We start from the raw sequence: 25,295 nt of genomic DNA, 5'->3' as shown, positions 1-25,295 counted from the left end.
CCTGTAGCCTGTGGCAGAGAAGGGCGGCCCGGGGCGGATGCTGGAGCTGGACGTGAAAGGCAGGGAAGCAGGGAGCAGAGCAGGCTCCACACCCCAGGCCGGAGTCCACCCAGCTCTTACTGCCCCTGCACACGTGCCCTGGAAGGCAGGTGTCAGAACATCAACTTGGGGTCCATCTTGGTCAGGGTAACCCCTAAATCCCACCTCAAGGCGTGGGTGAAAGTGAGACCAGCAGGGTTGGGACGATCGGGGCTGGGGAGCCAGAGGCCCCTGCAGGGCCAAGAGCGCGGGAGCTGACCCACCCGGGCAGCCGGGGCGCAAACACGTGGGAGAAGCAAGGAGGCAGGGGCGGGCGACAGCTTCCCGGACCCCTGCCAAGGGCACGCTTGTGGCCGTGAAGCCACCTTTCCTTTGGACTAGGGCCTAGTCCAAAGGGTTCGGGGGAGCAGGACCCCAAGGCCAACAAGGGTTCCTGGTTGTCACTGTGGGAGTGGAGGCCAGAGAGCCCTGGGGTCTGCTCCGGACTGGGGGCAGGTGCCTGTCCCTCCTCCCACACCCTGTGCTGGGTGGGGACAGAGAGGCCCAGGGCCCCTGCCCACTCCAGGGAGCTCCAGGCCGGCACAGTGAAAGGTACAACTGAGGTGGCTACCTCAAAAAGTTTAAGGGCCGCAGAGCACCTGCCTTGCCTGGGGCTCTGGGAAACTGCCCCAGGTGACAGCAAATCTGAAAGCTGCCTCTGGGAAAGTGGGCCAGGCTGGAAAGCAGCTTGGAAGGAGGAAATGATCAGACTTCAGGATAAGAAGGACACGGGGGCCATGCCTTAGTCCCACGCCCAGAGCTGCCACTGATTCCAATTGCCTCCATGGCTTCCTCCAGTGCCTAGCCCGGGGCCACGGAAAGCCCACAGACCAAGGGCCAGCGGGGGCCACCTTCCCCACAGCCCTAGATGCCCTGAGAGGCCTTTGCTTCCTCAACACAGTGGGCGCAGGCTCACAAGGGCCCTAGTCTCGTCTGGGTCCCGCTGGTCACGTGGCCCTGAGAGGCAGCAGTACCACTCGCTGTCCGCTGGCCGCCGGCCTCCACACCCGCACTGACCCCCATAGAGCTGTCCCCAGGCCTCCCCCTCGCACAGGCCTCGCCCTGGCTTGGCATCCCGCACAAAGATGCTCTTTCTGCTGCGACCCCCAGGGTGGTTTCCACGGAGCACCACTGAGGACCAGGCCCTGCTTCCAGAGAGCACAGGGCTCAGCCAGGAGCAAACACAAAGGGTGTTCCTGGTAGGAAAGCCACCAAGTGCAAAGGCCCAGAGGTGAGGGAATGCCGGTACCCTAAGGATAGGGGAGTGGGGGGGGGGGGTTGCTGGAAGCAGAGAAGGAGGGGGGAGATGAACTGTAGGACAAATGGCTTGAATGCCCCCTGGGACTTTGGCTGGTCCTGACACTTTGGGAAGACAGGGACGGACCAGTCTCCATGGGGTGACTCCAGGCTCACAGCTTTCTAGGTAACCCCCAGATTCCTTACCACAAAAGAGTCCTCACTTTGAGGGGTAACCCCAGGGGAGAAATGGACCCAGGACACTCCCTGGCCAGGGCAGCTGCCCTTACAGCCTGAGACACAGACCAGTGCCTGGGGCCCAAGGACACAGAGACCCAGGTAGGCAGGCCAGCCAGAGGGTGGAGCCGAGCCCTGTGCCAGCAGCCTGTCTGGAGGAGGTGTTTGGTGACTCTTTGCTGTTTTACCCCTGAAGGTGGACAGTCTGCTTCTAAAGCAGCAGATAACACATGTGCAGTGTTCAGTGGCAAGGTGCCAGCTGCATGTAGAAAACTCAGGGGAGGGGAGGGAGCAGGGCAGGTCTGAGGACAGGCTGTGGTGAAGGCAGGGGTTCCAGGGGGTACTTCCCTGGTTTGGGGGAGGGGTTCCACCAGTTGGTCCTGAGATGGCCTCCCAGAGCTGGACTGCAGGCTAAGCCCTGTCCTCTCCCAGACTGACCAGATGGAGTGACCACATCCTGGCTAGAAATGAAGCAGAGGCAGTGGTGGCGGCGGTACACACGGCTGCCTAGCTGGCCTGAGGAGGCCATGAGAGCCCTAGCAGCAGCTGGAGGAAGTGACCAGCCAGAGTAAGGGGCCGGAGCAGAGGATCTTGCGAGCAGACGGGAATCTGGGGACACGGGGAACGTGGCTTTGTCCTGCAGCCGACAGGAAAGGCCAGGCTATCCCCAGGGGCCAGAGGAGAAGCTAGCAGCCGTGGGGACAGAGAGGCCTCTGTAAGGGGAAGCGCCCAGCTGGCTGGAGCCCACAATCCTCTTGGGGCCCGCCTGGCGCAAGAGAAAGGAGCCCCAGGGTTGCGCCGGGGGACCCTCAGCGAAGAGCGCCCAGGGGAGCTAGAGGGGGAAGGTGGGTGTCAGGAGGGCTGTGCTCCCCATCCATATCCCAGGAGGCCACCTGGGGACAGGTTTTCTGCAGGGCGCCTGGCCCCGCCCTTGGGAGGTGGGTTGGGCGGCCAAACCCCGCAAGGGCGGAACCGCGGCGGGAGGGCTGGTGTGGTGGGGGTTGGGAAGTATAAGGGGGCCGCTCAGGGGTCCCTCCCCCACCCGCGAGGTCGGGAGGGAGGCAGAGTTGGGGGACCCAGCCCTCTACTGGCCGGGGGCCTCCGCGCGAGGCTCCGACCCCTCCGCTCGAAAATCAAACCGGGCTGGCGGCCTCTCAGCCAATCGGAGAGGAGATGGGTCAGCCTCGGCCAATGGCCGCCGCGAATGCTAATGACCGCTGACAACGCGAGGAAGCCCATTCAAAAAGTCGCAGCTATTGTCGCGGCGGGTTGCGTGCCGCCGGGCCCGCCGTCGGGGCGCGCGGGGACGGACTCTGGGCCACGCGGGGACCAGCCCGGGGCAGGCCGAGGACCGAGGCGTGCCGGCGGGCGCCCATGGCCGGAGCCGCAATGGCCGAGCCCGGCCGCGGGCCGCCTTCCGCGCCCGCGCCCGGCACGGAGGGTCTGCCGCGCGCCTTCTTGCAGAGCCTGCGCACCCTCTTCGACATCCTGGACGACCGGCGGCGCGGCATCGTGCACCTGCGCGAGATCGAGTCCCGCTGGCAGGGCGCCGACGCTCGCGAGCTGCCCCGCGGCGTGCTCGAGGGCCTGCGCCAGGTGGCCCCGGCCAGCGGCTACCTGACCTTCGAGCGCTTCGTGGCCGGCCTGCGCACCTCACTGCTGAGCGCCGACGGCGGCACGCGGGCCCCGGCGCGCGCCCCGGCCCGAGGAGGCTGCCCGGCGCGGCCCGGGGGGCAGCCGCCGCCGCCGCAGCGCCTGGTGTTTGCGCCGGCCGACGAGCCGCGGACGGTCCTGGAGAGGAAGCCCCTGCCCCTGGGCGCGCGCCCCCCGCCGGCCGGCCCGGGTGGCGCGGCCCGGAGCCTAGAGAGGCTGTGCAGCCCGGCGGAGGCGGCGCCCGGCCCGGAGGAGCCCGAACGGCCCCAGGGCGCGGTGCTGGAGCGGAGCCCAAACACGGACGCTGGTGAGTGCAGGGCGGACCCCGGCCCCGCCTCGTAGCTCCCCTCGCCGGCGCACCGAAGAGGTGCTGCCCGAGCATCTCCCAGCGGGGAGGACAAGAGCGGACAGCTCTTCGTCGGCTTCTGAGCCTGGTACACACCTGGCGGCCCGGAGGGGAAGAAACCTCGTCCCCATGCCGGTGTGCTCAGGGGCCCGGGCCAAGGGGCTGGCGGGTGGCTCAGCAAACCCCACCAGGAACCCACTCTGTACCAAATACTAGCGGGGCACCGGGGAACCTGTCCAGTATGAGGGGGCTCTCCACCTCCAGTAACTGCCCACACCTGGGGACACCTGGGCCCTTGGGCTCATCTGGTGACTTAGGCAGAGGCAGTTCTCACTGGTGTAGAGCGAGGACCCCCAGACTGTGAAGGGCCCTTGCTGCCTTCTTGAGTCCCTCTCAGTCTGACAGCTCCGCCAAGGGGCCTGGGCCCGCTGCCCCGCTCTGAGGCCAGGGCAGGCAGGAGCTGCCAGAGGTGGTGCGGGAGGACCTGGCGTAGCTGCCGGGAAAAGGCAGAGGGGTGGGTGGTCTCCAGCCCAGTTTTCCAGGCCTGGAGCCGTGGCACCTCTGACACCTGGGAGGGACCGACCACAGCCCCTGGGGATGGCCTGGCATCCGGTCCACTTGGCAGGGACAGGAGATGGCTGAATGGTCCCCTGTTTGTCCCCCAGAGTCTGCCCTGGGAACAAGACCTGCTTTATGGCTGTGGGTGGGGGCTGGGCCCCTCGGCCCATTCAGCCTGTGCAGGTGCAGGCCTTCCACCCGGGCAGCTGCCAGCCCTTTCTGTGCTGCCCGCCGCTCTGCCAGCTTCGCTGGACCCCCCCGCCCAGGCTTGGACATATTCCCCAGCCCAAGACTGCCAGTTGGAGCTGCGGTGACCCCCTAGCCTCCCTGGTGAGCTAATCCAGCAGCCCACCCAAGGCTGAGGGTTCCCGCACGCAGGCGCCTCACTGCCCAACCTCCCTGTCCCCAAGGTGTGTGTAGGGGGAGTGGGCTTCTGGGTGTGCTTGGCCTGAGTTCAGGGCTGGTGCAATCCACGTGGCTGCACACAGTTGGAAAGCAGCCATGGGTTTGGGGTTTGGAGGCCTCAGTCCTGTCGTCCCACCCAGCTTTGCCCTGGTGCCCTGTGTGACGTGGGGTCCCTCACTGCAGCCCTCTGAGGTCCAGGTCCGGGGTCGGGCACATGGCTGCTGCCCACCACGGGGCAGTGTTCACATCAGTCCCTCTCTAGGCTTCAGGCCAGGGCTCTCGCTGTCACCTTTTACAGGCAGAGGCCCAGCCAGGGCGTGTGGCATACTCTTTGGGTGCCAAACCTTGAGCTCCCAGAGCCCCCTAGCACCCCAGGAAGAGAAAGGCCTCCATGTGCACAGCTTCCCAAGCCCTCTCAGAGGTCCAGGTCCTGCCTCCTGTTCCCTCTCGGAGCTCAGAGCGCACACCAGGCCGGCCTGGGCTCCATAAGTACCAGCTGCTCTGTCAGGCCCAGACACGGCTGCTGATGCCTCTGCCTGCTGGTCAGCCGCTGGGCGTCCAGCCTGCCGTCCTCTGGGGGTCCCAGGGCTGCCCTGCAGACCTGACAGTGCAGACTAGCCCAGGTGTTCCGGGGTGTCCTGTCCCCCTTCCCCCACTGTGCCTTCTCTGCTTGCCGGGCAGCCCGGCAGGTTGGAACGTGAACTCAGCCTGCCTGGAGCCTGTCTGCCAGGGCTGGCTGGTGGCCTGCGTGGCCAGCTGGTGCCAGCCCTCTGGACGTGTCCCTAGCAGGCATACCTGTGCCCCCTTCTTGCACCACCCGCCCACCACCGTGCCGGGCGGGGCATAGGGCTAGGGAGCCAGTGGAGGGCGCCCTCCTCACCTGCACCCCACTCCTGCCCTCCTGGGCAGCCCTGCACATACTCCCCCATCCCCCAGGAAAGCCTGCTGGCCCTCCAGGAGGCTCTCCCAGGGAAGTACCTGGCTTTCCGGCCCCCAGCCGACTGCAGCTGGCCACATTTGCTGTAGGAGTTGCCTGCTGAGGGCACGGCTGGTGCACACACGCAGGGAACTACCTTTACGCTGCAGTCACCTTCCCGGGAGAAGTCAGGTCTCTGCCACCCACGCCCCACGTTTCTCCTGCATGAACTCCAGTCACCCTTAAAGGGCCTGGGTGGACAAGGAGACAGGAGTGGACTCCAGAGGCCGCCTCGCTGGCTCCGTACCTAGCAGCCTTTGAGCCCCTGAGGTGCGGGCCCTGGGTGTGCACAGATGAGCCAGATGAAACCCCTGCCCTCAGGGAGCTCACGCCTGAGGCGTGTGTGTGGGGTGTGTGCAAACATGCAGCCTCAGCGGCCACACGGCTGTCCCCAAGGCAGGTGTGAGGGGAGCTTGTGGAGGTGGAGTGGGGCCCAGACCCCAGCCCGGCACCGGCAGGGTGCGGAGGTTCTGAGTTGCTGACGGATCCCGAGGCAACGCAGGCCGGCACACCTGGCTCTGCGTGGCTGGGGTTGGTTGGCAGGGGCTCCGGGATGGGTCTTTGCGGGGCTGGGGGAGGCAAGCTTGACTTGGCAGGCCTGGAAGCGAGCCAGGCCCTCGCCTCTCCTGCAGATGCAGTGGCCTGCAGGGCCCGGGAGCTGGGCGTGGGGGACGCCCGGTGGGGCCCCCGTGCCCGAGGGGAACGTCGGAGACACACCATCACCAACGGTGTGGACTGCGACCTGGTGAGTAAGGGCCCGGGGGGCTCTGGGGGGCTCTCCATCTTGCCTGGGTTTGGCCTTGGCCCCCAGACGTGGCCTGCTGGACCACCCCTCTGCCCGGGAGGGGACAGCTGGTTTCGAGTTCTGGGGGATTCTGTGGCAGGAACGTCGGCAGTTCTAAACCTCTCTCCCCATCCTGCTTTGAATCCCCTTGTGGGCCGGCCTGTGGCCAGGTCAGGAAGTCCTTTAGGGGGAACGTTTGGCCCCTTCCTCAGCACTGCGCTGGCCCCTGCCTGCTTCCCTGCTATGGTAGGCCGGCCCAGCAGCCGGGGGCTACCACTCGCCGTAAAGAGAGGGGAAGGTTCCCCTGGGGAGGGCTGCGTGGAGGGCCTGAGGAAGGCCAGGGACCCCCGGAGGAGGAGGCGGGCTGTGCTTCCCAGCGCAGGAGGGCTCATGCGAGTACCGGTGCGCGCACGCGGGCCGGTGGGCCCGTTCCTTTGCGGGCTGGGTGAGTTGCGGACATAGACAGGTGCAGGCGGCACCCGCTATCACGCCCGTCGGCATGGCGCGTGCCCGTGTGTCGCAGCTGAAGCAGATGAAGGAGCTGGAACAGGAGCAGGAGGTGCTACTGCAGGGCCTGGAGATGATGGCGCGGGGCCGGGAGTGGTACCAGCAGCAGCTGCAGCGCGTGCAGGAGCGCCAGCGCCGCCTGGGCCAAAGCAGGGCCAGTGCCGTGAGTGATGCTGTCCAGGGCCAGGCTGCCCCCCAGCCCCAGGCAGAGTGGCCCTCGCCCAACACACACAGTGATCGCCCACCCAAACCCGGGCACCCCCAGCTGGGCACAGTGGCTGTCCCTCCACCCAGAATGCTGGGCCACGCCCCCCCCCGTGATATTCCCCACCTGCTGTGACACCCCTGGGCTCCCTCAGCTCAGAGCAGTGACTTCCCCCCCGCCCGTGGGGACCCCCCCTCGAGGCATTGGGGCTGACCCTGTCCGGCCTGCGCTCTGACCAGCCCTGCCCCGCTCTCCTCCCAGGGCTTCGGGGCTGAGGGGAGCCCCCGCCTGCTGGGCCAGCTGCTGCCCAAGGTACAGGAGGTGGCCCGATGCCTGGGGGAACTGCTGGCCGCGGCCTGTGCCGGAAGGGTGAGTGCTCGCCAGACCAGCTCGGTGCCGCCTTCACCCTTGTCCTAGGGGCTATGCCAGGGCTGCCAGGCCTGCCTGACCGTGCCCTCCTGTAGGCTCTGCCCTCGTCCTCCTCGGGGCCCCTGGGCCCCGCCCTGGCGCCCGCCTCGCCCGCGGTCCCTAGCTGGCAGCAGCAGACCGTCCTCATGCTGAAGGAGCAGAACCGGCTCCTCACCCAGGTGAGCTGCGGGCGGGGTGCGTGGCCCGGGGCCGGAGGCTGGGCAGGCCCTGACTGCCCTCCTGCCCGCCCAGGAGGTGACGGACAAGAGCGAGCGTATCACACAGCTGGAGCAGGAGAAGTCCGCCCTCATCAAGCAGCTGTTTGAGGCCCGTGCCCTCAGCCAGCAGGACGCTGGGCCCCTGGACTCCACCTTCATCTAGCCGGCCCCAGGCACGGACGAGGGGCCTCGCGGCCTGGCACTCAGCCCTGAGGCTGAAGGCGCCCTGGCCAGCCCGAGCACCGCCCTCCTTCCTCCCTTCCAGTCTGGGCTCCCCTAACCCCAGGATGTTCTGAGACCCCAGACATTGACTCCATCTTGGTCTTGGGAGCCTGACCTGGGGTGGGACTCCATCATGCCAACACACAGCCCGAAGCTGCTCCTGCCACTGTCAGTGGACAGTGGTGGACACCCCCTCGTGTTCACCAGATCTGGGCCGCCCTGGCAGCTGGTGTGTCTCCCCTCCCACCTGGGGTCTCCAGTGGAAGGCGCTGATCACACTAGGCTGCGTTCCCAAGAGTGGCCAGCAGAGGGGGCCACATGCACTGGTGACTGCGGCCTTGGAGGCCCAGCTGTGGCGTCTCAGATGGGGCCCGGAGTAGGGGAACCTGGGGCGGGCTGGGACACCTGCAGGTCCAGTGGGTGATTGGCCCCGGGGGTCCAAGGGCGTCTTGCCCCGCTCAAGACTAGGCGGCTGTCCCTCAGTCAGGAGCAGATGGAGGGTGGCCTCTAAGAAGGGGGTTCTGCTTGTGTCCAGTTCCAGGGGAGCCCCGAGGGCATGGTGTTGGGGATTCACTGGATTCATGCCTGGGCCAAAGCTGGCCTGCTTGGTCCTCCCCACGGACCTTAGATGCTAAACAAACGGGCAGACCCAGGCCCCAAGCAGGGTTCAGCCTCCACATCCCTGGCCCCCAGCCCTGCCGGCCCGGGCTCTCCCGTTTCTGGGCTTTGCAAATGCTGTTCCGTCCCTGGGAACACCCACTTCCTGCTTCACCTGACTGGCTCCTGCCCAACCCTGCACCTCGGATATAGAGGGAACGAACCGGCAGAGGCTGAAATGGCAAAGGGGGTAGCCTTTGCCCTGAGGGTATCTGCTTTCCCCCTGAGGTCTTCACGGAACTTGGGAGGCAGGACCAGAAGCCAGTGTCTGCCCCAGGGGTACTGCCCACAGAAGGCGGACCCTTCAGCCGCAGGGTGAGTGTGGAAGAAACCCGCGACTCAGGGAGAGGCCTCGTGGCGCTGGCTTTCCACGCAGGGTGGAAAATGCGTCCTATTCATTTGCAGTCTGAAATCAGGCTGCCTGTGTGGCCCTAGAGACCCCAAGGGGAGGATTGTAAGTGGCCCCAGGTTGGCGGGGCCCAGGCGGCTGGTGGAAGCCAAACATCCTCGCTAGAGCAGCGAGTGTTTCTCAGCCATGCAGCGGGGAGGTCTGGGGCTGCGTTAAGTCTTGGGGGAGCTGTCTGTGCACCGTACGATGTTTAGCACCATCCCTGGCCTCTATCCACTAGATGCCAGCAACACACACACACACTCAGTTGTGATGACCAAAATGTCTGGACATTGCCGGTGCCCAGGGGGCAAAGTTGCCCTTAGCTGAGCATCTCTGCTCTAGAGCAATGCAACTCCACCAGGCCTCAAGGATTTCCTACAGACCAAGTTCCAAGGAAAATGAGCATCTCCAGCTTAAAAAAATGTTCACAAACACCACAAGGAAAGAATCTACCATGAGAGCCAGCAGAAACAACAGATTCAGATATTCAATAATCGGAGAACATAAAATGGCTATGTTTTGTATGCCTGAAGAAATAAAAGAGATCCTAGAAAATACGAACAAGGAATAATCTTTATAGTTTCTTATTCTATAAGTTAAAAAAAGTGTAATCTTTTATTCTATAAAGGTGACCGATAACATGAAAAAGAATCTAATAGAACCAGGAATTTAAAATATATATAAAGATTTAAAACTCAAATGGACTTCAGATGGAAAATTTCAGCATAGCTGAAGGGAGACTTGGTGAATTGAAAGACAGAGCTTAGGAAATGGTCCAGAACACGGCCCAGAGAGACAGAGTTGAGAAATATGGATGAGAGGAGGATCTTGAAAGATAAGAGGGAGAGGGCTGCTTGTCTGATTGGATTTCCTGAAAGAGAGGCTAGGGAAGGAGGGACAATATATGAAGTTAAACTGGCTTAAATGTTTCCAGAATTGGCTAAAAATATCAATTCTCAGATCCAGGAATCCCAGTGGATCCCAGCCAGGATGAATAAAAAGAAATGACATTTTCTCTTAAAAGATTGCTAAAGACATCGAGGGAGACATCTCTAACCTTTACTGTGGGGTTGGGGGCAGGTGTGGTTATTGGGGGAGGGGTGAAGAGACAGTTCAGGGAAAACCTCTCCTGGACAAGTTGAAAAGTGAATGGATACCTGAACCAAGCCTCAGATGATGAGTGAGATAGAGGCAAGGGAGCACATGGGTCATTCCAGGAATGGAGAGGTTTAGAAGAGGATGAGTTCAGGGGGCGTAGAGCCAGGGCATGATGGGCTGTGGATGGAGTCTGTACTTTTTCCTGAGCTCTGTTAGAGAGCTATGGAAGGATTTTAGTTGGGGGTTGCATATGTGTGTGTTTTATGTAGCTTATAGATGTTTGTTATAGAAAAAAAAATAGAAAATAAAAATAAACATTAAAAAATGGTTAAAGAATCCAGAAACAGAGAAACAATTTCCTACAGAAGAGCTGCCACAGTGACATCAGAGGCCAGAGAGAGTGAAATGCCTTCAGTGGCTGAGATTATATACATAATTATTAACCTAGAAGCCCACGTCCCGAGAAACTGTCTTTTGAGGGTGAGGGCAAAATAAAAACATGTTCATACAAAGTTGAGAGTTTACCACCAACAGCACTTGACTAAAGGACATTCCAGAGAAGGATTTCAGAGAGAAGGTAAAATTCAAGAAGGAATCATAGACCGGGGTGAGTTAGTTATCTGTGGCTGCAGAACGAGGCCACTTAAAACTTAGTGGCTTAAGGCAACACATTTTCTCGCCGTTTCTGTGGGTTAAGAGCTGGGTGGCTCTGGCCTGGAATCGTGTGAGGGTGCGGTGAAGATGATCTGCCGGGGCTGCAGTCTCCCCTGGTGCTGACTGACAGGCAGGACCCACTTCCAAGACGGCACATCCACACGGCTGTCGGCAAAACATCGCCGCTTCTTGTCTCCGTTGTAACAATAATGATGGTGATGATGATTTGTGGGAGAGCAGGACAGGACCCAAATAATGTCAATAATGTCATAAAAATGGGGAGGAGTGATTGGAGATAAACAATTCTAAAGTATAATTGTTCAGGGACTTGCCTGGTGGTCTAGTGGCTGAGACTCTGCGCTCCCAATGCAGGGCGCCCAGGTTCGATTCCTGATCAGGGAGCTAGATCCCACATGCATGCCGCAACTAAGGAGCCCACCTGCCACAACTGAGACCCAGCGCAACCTAATTAATTAATAGTAAATTTTAAAAGTTCATCAAGTGTTAAAATAATAAAGTATAATTGATCATAAGGAGGGAAAAGATATTAACTTTATATTTTATTTTATTAAATATGTATGTTACAATAACTGGGAGAACCAGATAAAATAACTGCTATTCGGTGTATACCTTCCAAAGAAGGGAGGGACAGCGAAATGGGGGAGAAAAGGGAAAAGAAGTTCAACTCTACAAGAAAAAATTAAAAAAATCAGAAAACACATAATAAGGGACTTCCCTGGTGGCACAGTGGTTAAGAATCCACCTGCCAATGCAGGGGACACAGGTTTGAGCCCTGGTCCAGGAAGATCCCACATGCTGCGGAACAACTAAGCCTGTGCGCCACAACTGCTGAGCCTGAGCTCTAGAGCCCACGAGCCACAACTACTGAGCCTGCGTGCTGCAACTACTGAAGCCCGCCAGCCTAGAGCCTGTGCTCTGCAACAAGAGAAGCCACCACGATGAGAAGCCCGTGCACTGCAAGGAAGAGTAGCCCCGGCTGGCCGCAACTAGAGAAAGCCCGTGCGCAGCAATGAGGAACCAACGCAGCCAAAAATAAATAAATATAAATAAATTTTTTAAAAAAGAAAACACATAATAAGATTGGATATGTCAGTAATCACCGTATATGTGAATGGATTAAACTCTCTAGTGAAAGAGTCATCAGATTGGATTTTTAGAAATTCAGATATAAGCTGTTTTAAGAGACACGCCTGAAGTATGACACCAAAAAACAAAAAAGAAAAGCTCAAGTAGCTGCATTAATACAAAACAAAATAGATTTTAAGGCAAGAAACATTAGTAGTGTTGAAGAGAGTAACTAGCTAATAATAAAATGTTTAATTCACCAGGAAGGTATAGCAACCCTAAAGTTGCCATCACCCAATACCAAAATATAAATCACAAAGATATGCAGACATTTCACCAAGGAGGACATACAGATGGCGTATAAGCATGTGAAAAAATGTTCAATGTCATTAGCCATTAGAAAAATGTGAATTAAAACTACAGTGAGGGCTTCCCTGGTGGCGCAGTGGTTGAGAGTCCGCCTGCCGATGCAGGGGACGCGGGTTCGTGCCCCGGTCCGGGAAGATCCCACATGCCGCGGAGCGGCTGGGCCCGTGAGCCACAACTACTGAGCCCGCGTGTCACAACTACTGAGGCCTGCGCGCCTAGAGCCCGTGCTCCACAATAAGAGAAGCCACCCAATGAGAAGCCCGCGCACCGCAAGGAAGAGTAACCCCCGCGCGCCGCAACTAGAGAAAGCCCGCAAGCAGTAATGAAGACCCAACGCAGCCAAAAATAAATTTATTTTTAAAAACCAATAAAATAAAATAAAATTGACTTACCACATATGACGGTTAATTTCATGTGTCAGCTTGGCTAGGATATGGTGCCCAATCCTTTGGTCAAACACAGAAGTTGCCGTGAAGGTATGTTTTAGATATGATTGACGTTTACACCAGTGGGCTTTGAGTAAAGTAGATTGTTCCCCATAGTGTGGGTAGGCCTCATCCACTCAGCTGAAGGCCTTAAGAGAAAAGACTAAGATACCCCGAAAGGAGGGAAGTCGGCTTGCAGACTGCTTTTGCGCTCAAGGCTGCTACATCCAGTCTTCCCTAGGTTCCAACCTGCTGACCTGCTTTGCAGATTTCAGACTTGCCAGCTCCTACAACCGCGTGAGCCAATTCCTTAAAATAAATCTGTTTCTCTCCCTCTCTCCTCCCTGCCACCCCCATATATATATTCCTGTCGGTTCTCTTTCCTTTCTCTGGAGCACCCTAACACATCATACACACAGCGATCGCATCCTTGGGCATTTATCCCAGAGAAACGAAGACTTATTTTCACGCAGGAACACGTACATAGCAACTTCGCTGGTAGTAGCTCCCAGCTAGACACTGCTCAAATGTCCTTCCTTCTATGGGTGACTGTTTGAACAAACTATGGTCCATCCACACCACGGGATACAAATCAGCAGTGAAAAGGAAGGAACTATTGATAACACAACAACATGGATGCACCTCAGGGAAATTATGCTGGGTGGTGAGAGCCAATCTCAAAAGGATACATTATGTGTGACCCATTCATGTACCAACTGGGAGATAACATGATTATGGAGATGGAGGGTGTGGGTTGGCTAAAGGGCGGTGTGAGGGGTCTCGTAGGGATGGTTCAATTGAATTTCTTGGTTGCCGTGGTGGTCCCAAAAGGCTACACGTGTGGTAAAACCGCAGAGAGCTACACACACAAATGAGTGCAAGTAAAACCAGTGAAAGAGAAGTAAGCTCCTTGGGTTGTACCAATGTCAATTTCTTGGTTTTGCTGTTGTACGATATGTTAAAAAAAAATCTATCTATATATACGGCAAGACTTATCAGAACTATAAAGAAAAATTGACAGACTCACCATCACAGTGAGATATTTTAACATATATCTCTTGATAACTGATAGGATATAGTAGATTTGAACATTATTGGTAATGTTGACCTAATGGACGAATCCAGACCAAGACACTCACTAACTGGAGAATTCTTCTCAAGCACACGGAGAGCATCTATAACTATTCATGACCACATGCTGGGCCCAAAAGGCAACGCAACAAATATCGGAAGATTGCTCTCATGCAGACTACATGATGCAACCACGATGCAGGTACCTTAGAAAACAGCCCAGACTTTTGGATATTAAAGCACACACACCTCCCCCCAAAAAACAAAACCAAAAGAAACAACAAAAAAAAAGGGGGGGGGGAGAAAAAACACACACACACAAAAAAAACAAAAAACAGGAAAAAAATAAATTAAAAAAAGGAAAAAACCCACACCCACATCTAAACAATTCATACATCAAATAAGAAATCACGGTGAAAATGAAAACAAATTATCTAAATGAACATAAAAAGAGTGGGCATCAAAAGTAGAGCCCTGAGGGAAATTTATAGACACTGAGATACATTAGGAAAGAAGAAAGCCTTGTAAGGAGTGAATTAAGCATTGAACAGAAGTTGGAAAAAGAAATAGCCGAAATAAATACAAAGAATATAGAAGAAAAAAATTATAACACATTATATTAAAATATTTTTATTGACTATATATATGTACCTGACACTTTAAATTTTTTTTTTTGGCCACGCTGCGTGGCTTGTGGGATCCTAGTTCCCCCACCAGGGATTGAATGCTGGCCCTTGGCAGTGAACATGTGGAGTCCTAACCACTGGACCACCAGGGAATTCCCTGACACTTTTCTTGATGCTGGGGAACATCCAAACAAAAGAGACACGAAAACTCCTGCTCACATAAAGTTATATTTGAGTAAGAATAATAAAGGTTAGAGCAGAAATTAGTGAAATAGAAAACAAACACGCTTTATAGAAAACATCCATGAAGGCAAAGACTTGATTGAGGAAACTAACGAAGTGCAGAAGCATCTGTCTGGATTAGTGAAGAATACAAGAGATAAAAGGCAGAAATAAAATGACGTGAGCAATTAAAAAATAACAACATACGCTGCAGAAATGAAGCAGATGTTAACAGGATTTTTTTTCTTTTTTCTTTTTTTTGCCCTGTTGCACGGTATGCAGGGTCTTAGTTTCCCGACCAGAGACTGAACCCGTGGTGCCCCCTGCAGTGGAAGCGTGGAGTCCTAACCACTGGACCACTGGGGAATTCCCACTAACAGGATATTTTAAACAAGATTATGCCAATCCATTAGTGGTGGATAAATACCTCACGGTAGATCACGCGTACAGGACCCAAAAGGAGCAAATGATAGAGCAGAAAACGGATACATCTGGACTAATCAAGCACTTCCATGATTTCACTGCAAAGGACTCATGTCCCCAGTATACATAAGGAATTCCTGCAGATCTATAAGGAAAAGATAAACAATCCTTAGAGAATGAACAAAGATTTGAAAAGATGCCTCATGGAAGACAGGAAAGACTCTATCTCTTCAGTAATCAAGGAAATGACATTAAAAGCTCAAAGAGAGGACGTCCCTGGTGGCGCAGTGGTTAAGAATCCGCCTGCCAATGCAGGGGACATGAGTTCGAGCCCTGGTCCGGGAAGATCCCACATGCCGCGGAGCAACTAAGCCCGTGCGCCACAACTACTGAGCCTGCGCTCTAGAGCCCGTGAGCCACAACTACTGAAGCCCGCGAACCACAACTATTGAAGCCCCCACGCCCTAGAGCCCGTGCTCTGCAAAAAGAGAAGCCACCGCAATGAGAAGCCCGCGCACCACAGCGAAGAGTAGCCCCTGCCCACCGCAACGAGAGAAAGCCAAGAGTTGCCCAATACCGACCAAAATGGCGGTGTGTGCTCTTGAGATCGCCAGGTGGCGCCCCCATCCTGAGAACAGTACAGTTATTCGCGGGTGAACCTGAACACACAGGTGCGCTCTGGTCACCAGCTGCTAGGCTATTCCCCAGGGAAAGGCTTGCCCGTGTGCAAATGTGAGCTTTGCAACACTCACAGCAGAGACAATGCAGCAACAGGGCGGACCGTCTACAGCTTCCCAAGTCAGCGTGCTGAATCTCAAAAATACAATGGGAGTGAAAGAAGCAAATTCCAGAACAGTATTCCAGTATAAAAAAAAAGAAAGAAAGAAAGAAAGGGACTTCCCTGGTGGCACAGTGGTTAAGAATCCCCCTGCCAATGCAGGGGACACAGGTTCGAGCCCTGGTCCACGAGGATCCCACATGCCACAAAGCTACTGCCTGCACGCCACAACTACTGAGCCTGTGTGCCACAACTACTGAAGCCTACGCGCCTAGAGCCCATGCTCCGCAACAAGAGAAGCCACCGCAATGAGAAGCCCGCGCACCACAACCAAGAGTAGCCCCCGCTCACCACAACTAGAGAAAGCCCTCACGCAGCAACAAAGACCCAACGCAGCCAAAAATAAATAAAAGATAAAATTCTAAAAAAAGAAACAACCAGGAGAAACAGCACAATATATTATTTAGAGAGATGGAAAACTATAAAGAAAAGCAAGAGAGTAGCAAGTACAAAAGTCAAGAGAGTAGACACCTCTGGTCAGGACAACCGAAGGCTCTCTGATATGCCTTTTCCTGCACTGTGATTCCTTCCACAGGGCATGTGTGCCGCACTTGCTCTCCTGTCTGTCTGCTGCATCTCACGAGGCAGCACGGGCCTCCCCTGACCCAGGGAGCCTTTGACAAGCCTGCTCTCCCCTGGACCGACCGGTGGTGGGTCCCCCCACATGCCATGGAGTCCGTGAGCATCCCTCGCTCACTGTGCAAGCACGGAGCCTGGCATGCCTCTGGCCCCGTAGGAGGTGCTCGGCAAACGTCTGTTGAATGACTTGATGAGCACGCGTAGAAAGGGCGCAGTGAGTGAAGGAGATGTTTCAGCCACAAGACACTGTGGCTTCCGATGGAGAGACTGAGCCAGGGACAGCCAAGACCTTAACCGGCGCCCCTGGGAGGTCTGGATCCTGCCGGGGGGAGGAGGGTTCCGAGGACCCGTCTCCTGACGGCCTCTCCCGGCACCTCTCTGCAGCCGCATGCCTCTGCTTGGAGCCAGGGCCAAGACATGTGCAGCACATCTGGAGCCCCGCCCCTGCTGAGGCTCCCGGAGGCCCAAGGCCTGGGGCGGCCCCGCCAGAGCCCCTCCTGCCGGTGGGCTCCTGCCAGGGCCTCTCTGCCGCCTGTCCCCCAGCCCAGTTTCCAGGGTCCCATCGAAGGAAGTCTCTGGGCCAAGAGGGGATTCCCGCCCTGGTCTCCCTGGGAGAGAACTCGCTCCCAGTCTCCGCCGTGGCTGTTCCATGTCCCCTGGCTTCTTCCCTTCTTCTCTCCCCAGGCTAGTCTGGGCCCCTGCCACGAGCACCAGGGCAGGGTCCAGTTCTCTGTTCTCCAGGACCCCTCCCCTCAGGTCTGGCGGGGCTCCCCTGGGCCTAGAGGGGTGAGGAGGGGGCAGGGGCCGGCCGGCAGCACCAGTGGCTGCAGCCCTTTCATGTGCTGGCCTCTCTCTGGGCCGCCTTTGTCTCTTACATTTCAGCCTAAACTGCAGGCCTCTGGCTCCTCTGAACTTTCTGGGGTGGAAGAAAGGGCCTGGGGGAGGGGGAGGAGAGCTAGCAGGAAAACGGGGCCTGGAGCCCTGTGCTGGCCTGCCGCACCCAGTGTCCCTCTGCTGGGACCCAGCCCGGCGGGGCTGGGGAGGCCCAGCAATGTCCCGAGTCTCCCACCCTTCCCACTGGGGTCCTGAGCTGGAAGAAAGGCTCCTTTGCTGGGCCTGAGACACCAGACCCTCAGCCTGGGCAGCCGTCCCAGCGATCCCAATTGTCCCTGCCGGTTCCACCCGGCCGGGCCATTGCCCAGACCCTGTGCCCATCAAAGGCTGTCCTTTTGGTCCCCTAACCCCGCCCCCATCTGCTGGCTCTCCTGGGTGGTCTTGCCACATGGCTCCCTGTTGCTGGAATTCCTATTTTGCACAAAATGGGGGTGGCCCCTGGCCAGAGAAAGGGGTGATGCTTGGCCAGGGTGGCACACAGGGCCCATGGGGATTCCAAGCACAGCGGCCAGGCATTTCATGGGGTGGAAGGGCTGAGCTGGGTCCTGCGACCAGCTGAGCACTTAGCCCAGTGTGCAGGGACCTGGGTGCTGACAAGCCCGGCCTGGGGGACCCTCTCCCTCATCCGCAGAGGCTCCTCCTCCCTCCTTGGGAAGCCTCTGGCCTCCCCAGCCCAGGCTTCTGGGTCCCCCAGGAAAAGGGGGCCACCGGGATGGGGGATGGGCCAGCCTGAGCGTGGGTTCTCTTGTTTCTGGGCATGGTGCGGCTGTGGCCATCCTGTCCCTCTCTCTGCCTGTGCCCTCATCTGTCACCTTGGAACTGTGTGAAGTAGGTCTGGCTTCACCCTGCTTGGCACTCAGCTTTGAGGTCTCAGCACCTCCAGAGCAGGCTCAGCCTGGGTCAGCTCAGTGTCCTGGGGGGTGACCAGGGCGATGCCCTGCCATGCAGCCCAGGACTGGGTCAGCATCGCAGGCTGGCCAGCCCTTTCTTGCCGGGAGGGCATGGCAGGGGCCCAGCCGGGAGCCCACGTGGTTCCTGTAGCTGGCGTTGCCTCCTTCCTTCACGACCAGGCCAGGGGAGAGCCGGCTCTGCAGCAGCAGGACCCTTGGAACAAGCCTGCCTGGGAGGCAGCCCAGCCCACCCCCAGGCCAGGCCTTCTGCCGCCGTGCCCTAAGGCCCGAGGGGCTGGGGGTTCTCTAGGTCCTGCTGGAGCGGAGTGCCCAGAGGCTGAGCGTGGTCGGCAGGCACTTACGGGTCAGGGGGACAAGTCAGAAGGGGTGAGTCTTTGGGGCTGAGCGGACAGGAAGAAGGTGGGACATAGCCTCAGGGCGCCTGGGCTGAGACCAGGGCGCCAGGAGGGGCAGCGCGGGTGACTCAGCCGCCGCGTCTCTCACCTGTGCTCCGGAGCCAAGCGGGAGGTGGGCGGGGCGGCCCGCCAGTGGGCGTGGAAGCCGTGGACCGGTCCGCGCCCCGCCCCAGGCGCCTACCCCGCGGTCCCGGGACCTCGGCCTCCCGGCTCGCCGCCGCCGCGCCGTCAACGCCTGGTCCGCCCCGCGCCCCCATGGCCGGGAAGGCGCTGTCGCTGCTGCCGCCGCTGCTGCTGGCCGCGGCGGGCCTCGCCGGCCTCCTGCTGCTGTGTGTCCCCACCCGCGACATCCGGGAGCCGCCCGCCCTCAAGGTGCACGCAGTCCGGGAGCTGCTGGCTGGGCCGGGGCGCCGGGCGGAGAGGCTCGGACCGAGCAGGGCCAGGCTGCGCCCGCGTGGCAGCCGGGACCCCGCGCGCTCCGCTCCCGGCCCGGCGGGATGAGGTCCCAGGCCCCTCACCAGCGCTCCGGGTCCCGGTCCAGGGCGCGGCAGCGGCGCTTCCGGGGGACGCGGTGCGGGAGGCCGAAGTCCGGGAGCTCTCCGCTCGCCGCGCCCGCCGCGGAGCCTTTCGCGGCGCGGCCGAGGGGCGTCTCTCCGCACCCCCGCGGCGCCCCAGGCCGCGGCCCGGCCGGCGCCCCCAACACGTTCGGCCTCCAGGGAGGCATCGCCTCGGGGTTTGGCCCAGATGGGGTGCGACAGGCGCTGGGGCCCAGGGACTCCTCCCCAGCCTCTCCGGTGGCTCCCACAGTGCGGGGGCAGCCCTGGCTGGTCCTGAAGGAGTCGCAGCGGGCTAGGCCTGATCCCCCCACGCATCCCCGCCAGACTCAGCCTCCAGGAGCCCGCCCTCCCTAACCCTCTATTGGGCTTGTGGGCCGGCTTGATGCGTGGGTGGATGGTGCGTGCTCTAAGGCCCAGGAGCCCAGGATGGAGATCGCTGGGGTGGGTGCCCTGTAGCCAAGGGCGACCACCCGGTAGGGGTGCGGTGGGGCGGGCCACTTGGCCTGCTGCTGCTGGAGTTCCCTGTGTCAGGGAGAGGACCAGAGCGGCCCCCTTCCCGGCTCGGGAGGGCATGCTCTCCAGACCGGCTCCTCCTATTGGAATCCAGGCCCCTGGGGGCAGGTGCTGGAAAGTGGCTCATGCAACCTGGGTGCTGACCGTCACCCGCCCGACCTGCCTGGAAGGCCCGTGTGGCGCCGGGGCAGCTCTCTCTGGCCCTGCCTTTGAGGCCCAGGGAGGGGGTGTCTGCTTATCGCAGGCCCACGCGCAGCCTCAGTCCAGCTTTCCCCCTCGCTTCCACATCCTCAGGTTGGGCTGAGGTCAGAGAGATAAGGACAGAGGGGAGGAAGGAAGAGCAGGCCCGAAGGGGCGCTTCCTGAAGCTATAGCTTTTCTCCTGCAGCCTGGGGACCTCATGCCCCCCCCCCCCCCCGGGCAAGGTTCCAAGCGTGGTCCCGGGACCCCTGACTCTGATCCTGCCCCTCAGTTTGCCCTTGCCAGGAAGGCTCCCGCAGTCAGAGGGCCATCCACCTCCACTCCCACTCTCCCCGCAAGCAAGCTGTGGCACAGTGACCGTCCCTGGCCTCCTCTGAGCCTCAGAGCTTCATTCTGAAGCTTCCACCCTCGACACAGGGTGGGGTGGGGTGGGCTGGAGAGCTGAGAGAGTCAAAGGGCATGGCTTCAGGCCCCCGCCCCCCCTGAGGCTGACCTTCCCCCCACCCCCAGTATGGCATCGTTCTGGACGCCGGCTCTTCCCACACAACCATGTTCATCTACAAGTGGCCAGCGGACAAAGAGAACGACACAGGCATCGTGGGCCAGCACAGCTCCTGTGATGTGCGTGGTAAGGGTCCCCTGTGCACTAGGCGCCCCCTGGCCTGGACACCCACTCACTGTAGGGCCTCAGGAGCTCTCTCCGGCTTTAGCCTGTGCAGACACCAGCCATCAGAACCTGCTGCTTGATGCCAGGTGGGGCCCAATCCAGGCAGGAGCTGCAGGAGCTCCCCCGAAGACAGGCTGCGTCCCTTCTTTTCCTAGAAGAGAAGCCCCAGGAAACAGTTGGAAGGTTTGGGCCCTCCCTGGCCCAAGACTGGCCTCTACATCCCAGGTGGGGCAGGAGGGGATCCGAGGAGCCAGTGGGCACACCCAGGCAGGCCCCTGGGCAGGCTAGGCTGGATTGACGATAGCCAGTGCTTTGTCCTGCCACCTGCGTGCTCATCCACTGGGCAGGTGGCAGCTCAGAGACTGTGGGTGGCACACGGGCGGGCCCTTTTGTCTCTGAACTGGTCTCAGCTGCCACCTGGTTTAGGAGCACAAGCCCCTCCCCCACCGCCCCCACCCTGCTGGCCCATGGTCCACCTAGAGGCTGCCCACCAGGCTTAGGCCCATCTTGCTGCCTCCCTCTAGGTGGGGGCATCTCTAGCTACGCTGACAACCCTTCTGGGGCTGGGCAGAGTCTTGTGGAATGCCTGAACCAGGCGCTTCGCGATGTGCCCAAGGAGAGCCACGCGGGCACGCCCCTCTACCTGGGAGCCACAGCGGGCATACGCCTGCTCAAGTGAGTGTGCCATCCCCTGACCTCCTGGCCCCGGGGACCACGACGGCCTCAGCACAGGGCGGGCCCTGCACGTCCCCCGCAGCAGCCCTGGGCTGGGGCCCCCCGGCTGGCTGTGCACCCCAGCAGCAGGATCACGGCCATCTGGGGAAGATGGCCCTCAGAATCCTCCCTGTGTCACACAGCCTGACCGATCCGGAGGCTGCGGCCAACGTGCTCGCGGCCGCGACGCGGACGCTGACCCAGTATCCCTTTGACTTCCGTGGTGCCCGCATCCTCTCAGCCCAGGATGAGGGGGTGTTTGGCTGGGTGACCGCCAACTACCTGCTGGAGAACTTTATCAAGGTGGGCCCGGTGGCCAGCCCGATGAGCCAGGGGTGTGGGCACCCACCCACTGGCTGACCTCAACCTCCACTTCCCACAGTATGGCTGGGTGGGCCAGTGGTTCCGGCCAAGGAAGGGGACGCTGGGGGCCATGGACCTGGGGGGCGCCTCCACACAGATCACCTTCGAGACAGCCAGCCCAGCTGAGGATCCGGCCAATGAGGTCCAGCTGCGGCTCTACGGCCAGCACTACCGCGTCTACACCCACAGCTTCCTCTGCTATGGCCGTGACCAGGTCCTCTGGAGGCTGCTGGCCAGTGCACTCCAGGTACCTTCCACTGAGTCCTTCTGGAGGTAGGGAGCCAGGGGGAGTGGGGGCCAAGGGCCCAGAGCAGAGCCCGAACAGCAGCCATACTGAGGGGGGCTTCTCCAGGAACCAAAGTCGGGCTTTCATCAGCTGTAAGGACAGGTGGGCAGGGATCCAGCACGGGCAAAGGCCCAGGGGCTGGAGGTGAGCCTGGTGAGTGGCTGGCTGGGGAGGAAGGAGGGCCAGGGCCACATCTCAGAGGACCTGGACTGCCTGCCTAAGGGGGTTGCTTTTTGTCCAGCGAGAAGGGGGAGCCATGGATTGCTCCTGAGCTCAGAAGTGATGTTGCCAAAGTGGAACTTGTGGGAGATTTATCAGCTGGTCCTCTGGGGAGGCCCTCCTAGGGTCTTAGGGTGGGGATGGTGGGCAGTGCTTGGAGTGGCGGTGTTGCCACACACACCCTTGTCATCTGCCCAGACCCACGGCTTCCACCCTTGCTGGCCGAAGGGCTATTCCACTCATGTGCTGCTCCAGGATGTGTATGAGTCGCCATGCACTGCAGCCCAGAGGCCCCAGACCTTCAACAGAAGCGCCAAGGTCAGCCTGTCGGGAAGCAGCGACCCTGCCCTGTGCCGTGGCCTCATCTCTGAGCTCTTTAACTTCTCCTCCTGCCGCTTCTCTAGATGCTCCTTCAACGGCATCTTCCAGCCCCCTCTGGCTGGAAAGTTCATTGTGAGTCCAGAGGACTGGGGGTGGGGGGCCGGGGGCGTGCCCTGAAGTGCTTGGGGTCTGGTCACGGTGTGACTGTACCCCCCTCACAGGCCTTCTCTGCTTTCTTCTACACGGTGGACTTCCTGAGAACTGTGATGGGGCTGCCCGTGGCAACCCTGCAGCAACTAGAGGCGGCCGTGGTCACCATCTGCAACCAGACGTGGAGTGAGGTGAGGCCTGCACCCCCCTCCTCCAGGGCTGCTCAGGGGGCTCAGCCAGCCAGTGTCACGCGTCCTGATCATTCGTTTGCTCTACGAGTAGAGGGGGTCTTAGGCCTCTCAGAATGCCCACTGCAGTGGGGGATACACTGTTAATCGGACTTGAAAAGTGGCCAGGCTACGGCAAGGAGGCCGGGAGCCACATGAGATTGCAGAAGCCTCCCTGAGGCCTGGCCCTAGAACCAAGATCAGGAGGGTAGAGGGGACAGCCAGTGCAAAGGCCCTGGGGCAGCAGGGAGCATGGAGTGCACAGGGTGGGGAGGAGTGTAGCTGGGAGAGTGTGGGGGAGAACAGCCAAGCAGGGGAGAAGCAGAGGACTCAGGGGAGACTTAGCAGATAGAACTGGGGGTGGGGGAGTGAGAAACCCCCAGGTTTCTGGCTGCCACCATGGACTGGACACTGGCTCAGGTGAAGGATGGAGGGGTTCGGGCATGCAGAGGAAGAGGTGACTCCGGGAGAGGCACTGGAGTGTCTCTGGAGTGGGGCTCGGTGGTGACGGAGGCCCCATCCTGTCCTCTTCGTGGCTAGTCTCAGACAGACTTGGGGATGCTGGAAAAGTGGGGATCGGGAGGCAAGCCCAGGGGCCTGGGGTCAAGCCTAGAGCCTCTCCTGTTACCCCGACCATCGCCAAGTTTGCTGCAGCGCTCTGCCCGCTGCGTGGCCACCCCTGCTGTCCCCTGGAGGTCCCCCTCCCAGGCACGGGTTCTTGCTGCCATCCGGAAGTCGCGCTGTTCTGCCCTGAGGAAAGAGCTCTGCCTGGGGGAGGCCCCCTCAGCCTCGTTCTTTCTGGGACCTGCGGGGGGGTCTCCAGCCCTGCATTGCCTTTCTGTGTCTGGTGGGGCAGGGATCTCCCGGTGGCCGCTGGCCCTACAGTCTCCCACCTGCATTCCAGCTGCAGGCTCGGGCGCCGGGGGAGCGGGCCCGCCTGCCCGACTACTGCGCTGGGGCCACATTCGTGCAGCAGCTGCTGTGCCGCGGCTACGGCTTCGACGAGCGCACCTTCGGAGGCGTGACCTTCCAGAAGAAGGTGGGAGCCGGTGGGCCCGCGCGCAGGGGGGCGGGGCCGAGGGCGGGGCCTCCCGGGCTGCGCCTAGGCTGAGGCCGCGCCTCCCGCCCGTAGGCCGGGGACACCGCTATCGGCTGGGCGCTCGGCTACATGCTGAACCTGACCAACCTGATCCCCGCCGACCCGCCTGGGCTGCGCAAGGGCACAGACTTCAGCTCTTGGGTCGTCCTCCTTCTGCTATTCGCCGCCATGCCCCTGGCTGCGTTCGTCCTTCTGCTGTACCGGGCGTGCTCTGCCAAGTCGCCGAGCGCCATCTAGGGGCGGGTTGGGGGCAGCTGCCCCAGCCCCAAGTCCCCCATGCCTCACCCCACCCCACCCCACTCTCAACATCTCTGTCCCTAATGAAGCCCGGGAGCGAGGCCCTGGCGACCACGCCCACATTTGGCCGGATCGGCGAAGGCAACCGGCTCCAGCGCCCTCCTGCCGACTCCTGCCTTGGCTTCATCGCAGGGCCTAGTGTGCCTCCTCCTCTTACTGTGGGTGGGGATTCAGACACCCCGCAGCCCTCAGCCTGTGAATGCGGGGTTGGGTCCGCAGGGAATGGAGTCCTGAGAGTCCCCTCCCACCCCCAGTCTTGGGTTTTAGGGGGAGGGTCAGAGCCCGCAAGCTGGGAGCCAGCCCAGCGCCTACTTGTAAAAATTTTGTAGTAAAAAGTTTTTCATAGAGCAGTGGAGAGAATGTCCGTGGGGTGGGGCGTCTCTGCTGTTGCCGGCCCTCCCTCGCCAGAGTTAAAAAAAAATTTTTTTGGCTGCGTTGGGTCTTCGTTGCTGCGCACGGGCTTTCTCTAGTTGCGGCAAGCGGGGGCTACTCTTCGTTGCGGTGCACGGGCTCTAGGTGCGCGGGCTTCAGTAGTTGTGGCTCACGGGCCTAGTTGTTCCAGGGCATGTGGGATCTTCCCAGACCAGGGCTCAAACCCGTGTCCCCTGCTTTGGCAGGCGGATTCTTAACCACTGAGCCACCAGGGAAGCCCTCCCCGCAGTTGTGTTGGGTGCACAGGCCCCCTCCTGGTCCCGAGGGAGGACCCCGGTTGTTTATACTTCCTTCCTCTCTGGGCCCAGACCTGGGGTGGTGTTGACTGACCCTGGTCTCTTGCTCCACGGTTGTGGCCTGGAGTAGCTGCCAGTTGGTTGGCCTAAAAGAGTCACTGAGTCCCTTGAGTCTTCTCTGGCCAGCAGAGCCCCTGCAGCAATGGCAGATCTGCAGCAGTGACCTAGGCCAGACTGGAGTCTGGGCCCCGGCCTCGAGCTGGCCTGGGGTGCAGGTGCGAATGGCAGGCAGGAGAGTGAGTGGGCAAGGCAGCTGCCTAGGGTGCAGGCAATGCTCAAGACCTTGGGGGGGTGAGGGGCAAACCCTAAACAGGAGGTGGTGTCGGGGGATGTGGAGATCGGGGGCCAAGACGGACGAAGGGCCCATTGCTCAGAAGGATGACCCTTGCCAGGAGCCTGGATCTGGCGCCAAGCCGTGCAATCACACCAGACGTCGCGTCCCTGCCGCCTGGGTGCTGTTTTCCGCGTCCTCAAGAGACATC

The 25,295-nt window shown here is 59.9% G+C and overlaps 2 protein-coding genes across 3 annotated transcripts; both read left to right on the top strand.

Moving 5' to 3' along the window:
* The first annotated feature begins 2,925 nt into the window (after positions 1-2,925).
* SAPCD2 (suppressor APC domain containing 2) lies at positions 2,926-7,774 on the top strand. Its single transcript, XM_065879676.1, has 6 exons — positions 2,926-3,511; positions 6,122-6,234; positions 6,797-6,943; positions 7,247-7,354; positions 7,450-7,572; positions 7,646-7,774. Exons 1-6 carry the CDS (start codon positions 2,926-2,928, stop codon positions 7,772-7,774), a joined length of 1,206 nt encoding a protein of 401 aa, XP_065735748.1.
* Positions 7,775-18,703: 10,929 nt separating this feature from the next.
* Positions 18,704-24,427, top strand: ENTPD2 (ectonucleoside triphosphate diphosphohydrolase 2). 2 transcript variants are annotated; one of them, XM_065878950.1, is made up of 9 exons: positions 18,704-18,844; positions 20,253-20,370; positions 20,934-21,084; positions 21,267-21,426; positions 21,506-21,733; positions 22,190-22,444; positions 22,534-22,653; positions 23,594-23,728; positions 23,822-24,427. In XM_065878950.1, the coding sequence occupies exons 1-9, from the start codon at positions 18,728-18,730 to the stop codon at positions 24,023-24,025; spliced, it is 1,488 nt and encodes a 495-aa protein (XP_065735022.1). In that variant the 5' UTR covers positions 18,704-18,727; the 3' UTR covers positions 24,026-24,427. The 2 variants fall into 2 exon arrangements, with proteins under 2 accessions (XP_065735022.1, XP_065735023.1); XM_065878951.1 differs by having other exon boundaries at positions 18,728-18,844; positions 23,663-23,728; positions 23,822-24,025.
* Positions 24,428-25,295: the final 868 nt, after the last annotated feature.

The sequence above is a fragment of the Phocoena phocoena genome, chromosome 6, assembly GCF_963924675.1.
Source record: "Phocoena phocoena chromosome 6, mPhoPho1.1, whole genome shotgun sequence".
NCBI classification, from domain to species: Eukaryota; Metazoa; Chordata; class Mammalia; order Artiodactyla; family Phocoenidae; genus Phocoena; species Phocoena phocoena.
This window is presented reverse-complemented; position numbering and strand designations above follow the sequence as displayed.

Bases quoted from the DNA above. Each gene is read 5' to 3' on its own strand.
- ENTPD2 (XM_065878950.1), top strand. From the start codon at position 18,728: ATGGCCGGGAAGGCGCTGTCGCTGCTGCCGCCGCTGCTGCTGGCCGCG. The intron at 20,371-20,933 runs GTAAGGGTCCCC...GCCTCCCTCTAG, and splicing joins CAGCTCCTGTGATGTGCGTG to GTGGGGGCATCTCTAGCTAC. The intron at 21,427-21,505 runs GTGGGCCCGGTG...CACTTCCCACAG, and splicing joins TGCTGGAGAACTTTATCAAG to TATGGCTGGGTGGGCCAGTG.
- SAPCD2 (XM_065879676.1), top strand. From the start codon at position 2,926: ATGGCCGGAGCCGCAATGGCCGAGCCCGGCCGCGGGCCGCCTTCCGCG. The intron at 6,235-6,796 runs GTGAGTAAGGGC...CGTGTGTCGCAG, and splicing joins ACGGTGTGGACTGCGACCTG to CTGAAGCAGATGAAGGAGCT. The intron at 7,355-7,449 runs GTGAGTGCTCGC...GCCCTCCTGTAG, and splicing joins CCGCGGCCTGTGCCGGAAGG to GCTCTGCCCTCGTCCTCCTC.